At 39.2% G+C, this 1,764-nt stretch overlaps 1 protein-coding gene across 1 annotated transcript in view; it reads right to left on the reverse strand.

Moving 5' to 3' along the window:
- The window catches only part of LOC106882389 (MAM and LDL-receptor class A domain-containing protein 1), a 221,633-nt gene that overhangs the window by 137,373 nt on the left and 82,496 nt on the right, over nt 1-1,764 (reverse strand). The window contains exons 52-53 of the mRNA XM_014933051.2: nt 1,171-1,311; nt 110-366 (exon numbers count right to left, since the gene is read on the reverse strand). Of these exons, the coding sequence (XP_014788537.2) occupies nt 110-366; nt 1,171-1,311 (398 nt within the window). The remainder of the gene's footprint in view (nt 1-109; nt 367-1,170; nt 1,312-1,764) is intronic.

Below are 1,764 nucleotides of genomic sequence, written 5' to 3' on the forward strand. Positions count from 1 at the left end.
ATATATATTTTCATTTTATCTAGTTTCAGCTCATGAGCTGTGGCCATGCTGGGGCACTGCCATTATATATATATATATATATATATAAGTTAAAGAAAAGGAAACTTACATTGAATGGAGACAGTGTCTGAAATTGAACCTGGGCCTGGATCCATCGCCATCTACTTGATCCGGACTTGGTAAATATTTGTTGAGGTGAGTTAGACCCAGATACAACATAAATTTTGAAGTCTTTGACGTCACTGCCATACATATAGTAATATACGCTCACACATATCATGCCGACTGATTTGACCAGGGGACTGACCAGTCGAGCCTTTTGACCGTATCGCTTGTAAGATGCTTCAATGTAAAGATAATAGCCCTCTGAACAAAAAAAATAAACGAAAGAAACAATTGGTTAGTATAATCATTGTCGTCATCATTGTCATCGTCGTCGTCGTTGTCATCACCCCACCTCCCACTAACACCCCCACCATCTTCACCACCACCACCACCACCACCATCATTATCACCATCATCATTATTATCAGCACCATAATCATCATTGTTGTAGTCGGCATCATCATCAACATCATCATCAATGTCATTGTAGTTGTCATTATTGTTATCATCACCACCACCACCACCATCATCACCATCACCATCATCATTATTGTCACCACCACCGTCACCACCACCACCACTACTACCACCACCATCATCATCACCGTTGTCATCATTGCCGCATGTCAAGCGATGTTGGGCGGACAAACACACACACACACACATATATACATATATACGATGGACTTCTTTCAGTTTCCTTATTTCTTTACTGCCCACAAGGGGCTAAACATAGAGGGGACAAACAAGGACAGACAAGGAATTAAGTCAATTACATCAACCCCAGTAACTGGAACTTATTTAATCGACCCCGAAAGATGAAAGGCTAAGTCGACCTTGGTCGGCCCAAGGTTATAGTAGAAGACACTTGCCCAAGGTGCCATGCAGTGGGACGGAACCCGGAACCATGTGGCTGGTAAGCAAGCTACTTACCACACAGCCACTCCTTCACTTATTTCAAAAGTGAATATCAAATGGTTTCAAATTTTTAAATTAATTTATCCCAAGTTGTCTCTTATAAACTCCTTGAATATGATCCTAAAACAGATAAAATTAGTAACTCACTTCCACCATGAGCAGATGGAGGACCAGTGCCCAAGGTTTGTGTTTGGCCAGCAATTTCGCTCCAGTCAAAGTCATCTTGCTGATCTTGGGTCCAACCACATATTCCATTGTCAAAGGAACAATTGAATGGTTTTGTAGTTTCTGAAACAAATGCAAGTTATTAAAGAAAACAGTTAATGGGATACCTTAGTGTGAACATAGATGTAAAAGATAAGCTGAGAAAAAAATCCCTTCAATGGAACAAAAAACCCCTAAAAAACAAAGGGCTAAATTCACAGGACTTGAACATTATAAATCTAGATGAATAATAATCATAATAATAATAATAATAATAATAATAATGATAATAATCATCCTTTCTACTATAGGCACAAGGCTCAAAATATTTTGGGAGGGGGCCAGTCAATTAGATCGACCCCAATACACAACTGGTACTTAATTTATCGATTCCGAAAGGATGAAAGGCAAAGTCGACCTTGGCGGAATTTGAACTCAGAACATGGAGATGGAGAAAATGCTACTAAGCATTTTGTCCAGTGCGCCAATGATTCTGCCAGCTCACCACCTTAATAATAATGATGATAATAATAATAA

Source organism: Octopus bimaculoides, chromosome 7, assembly GCF_001194135.2.
Source record: "Octopus bimaculoides isolate UCB-OBI-ISO-001 chromosome 7, ASM119413v2, whole genome shotgun sequence".
Classification (NCBI taxonomy): Eukaryota; Metazoa; Mollusca; class Cephalopoda; order Octopoda; family Octopodidae; genus Octopus; species Octopus bimaculoides.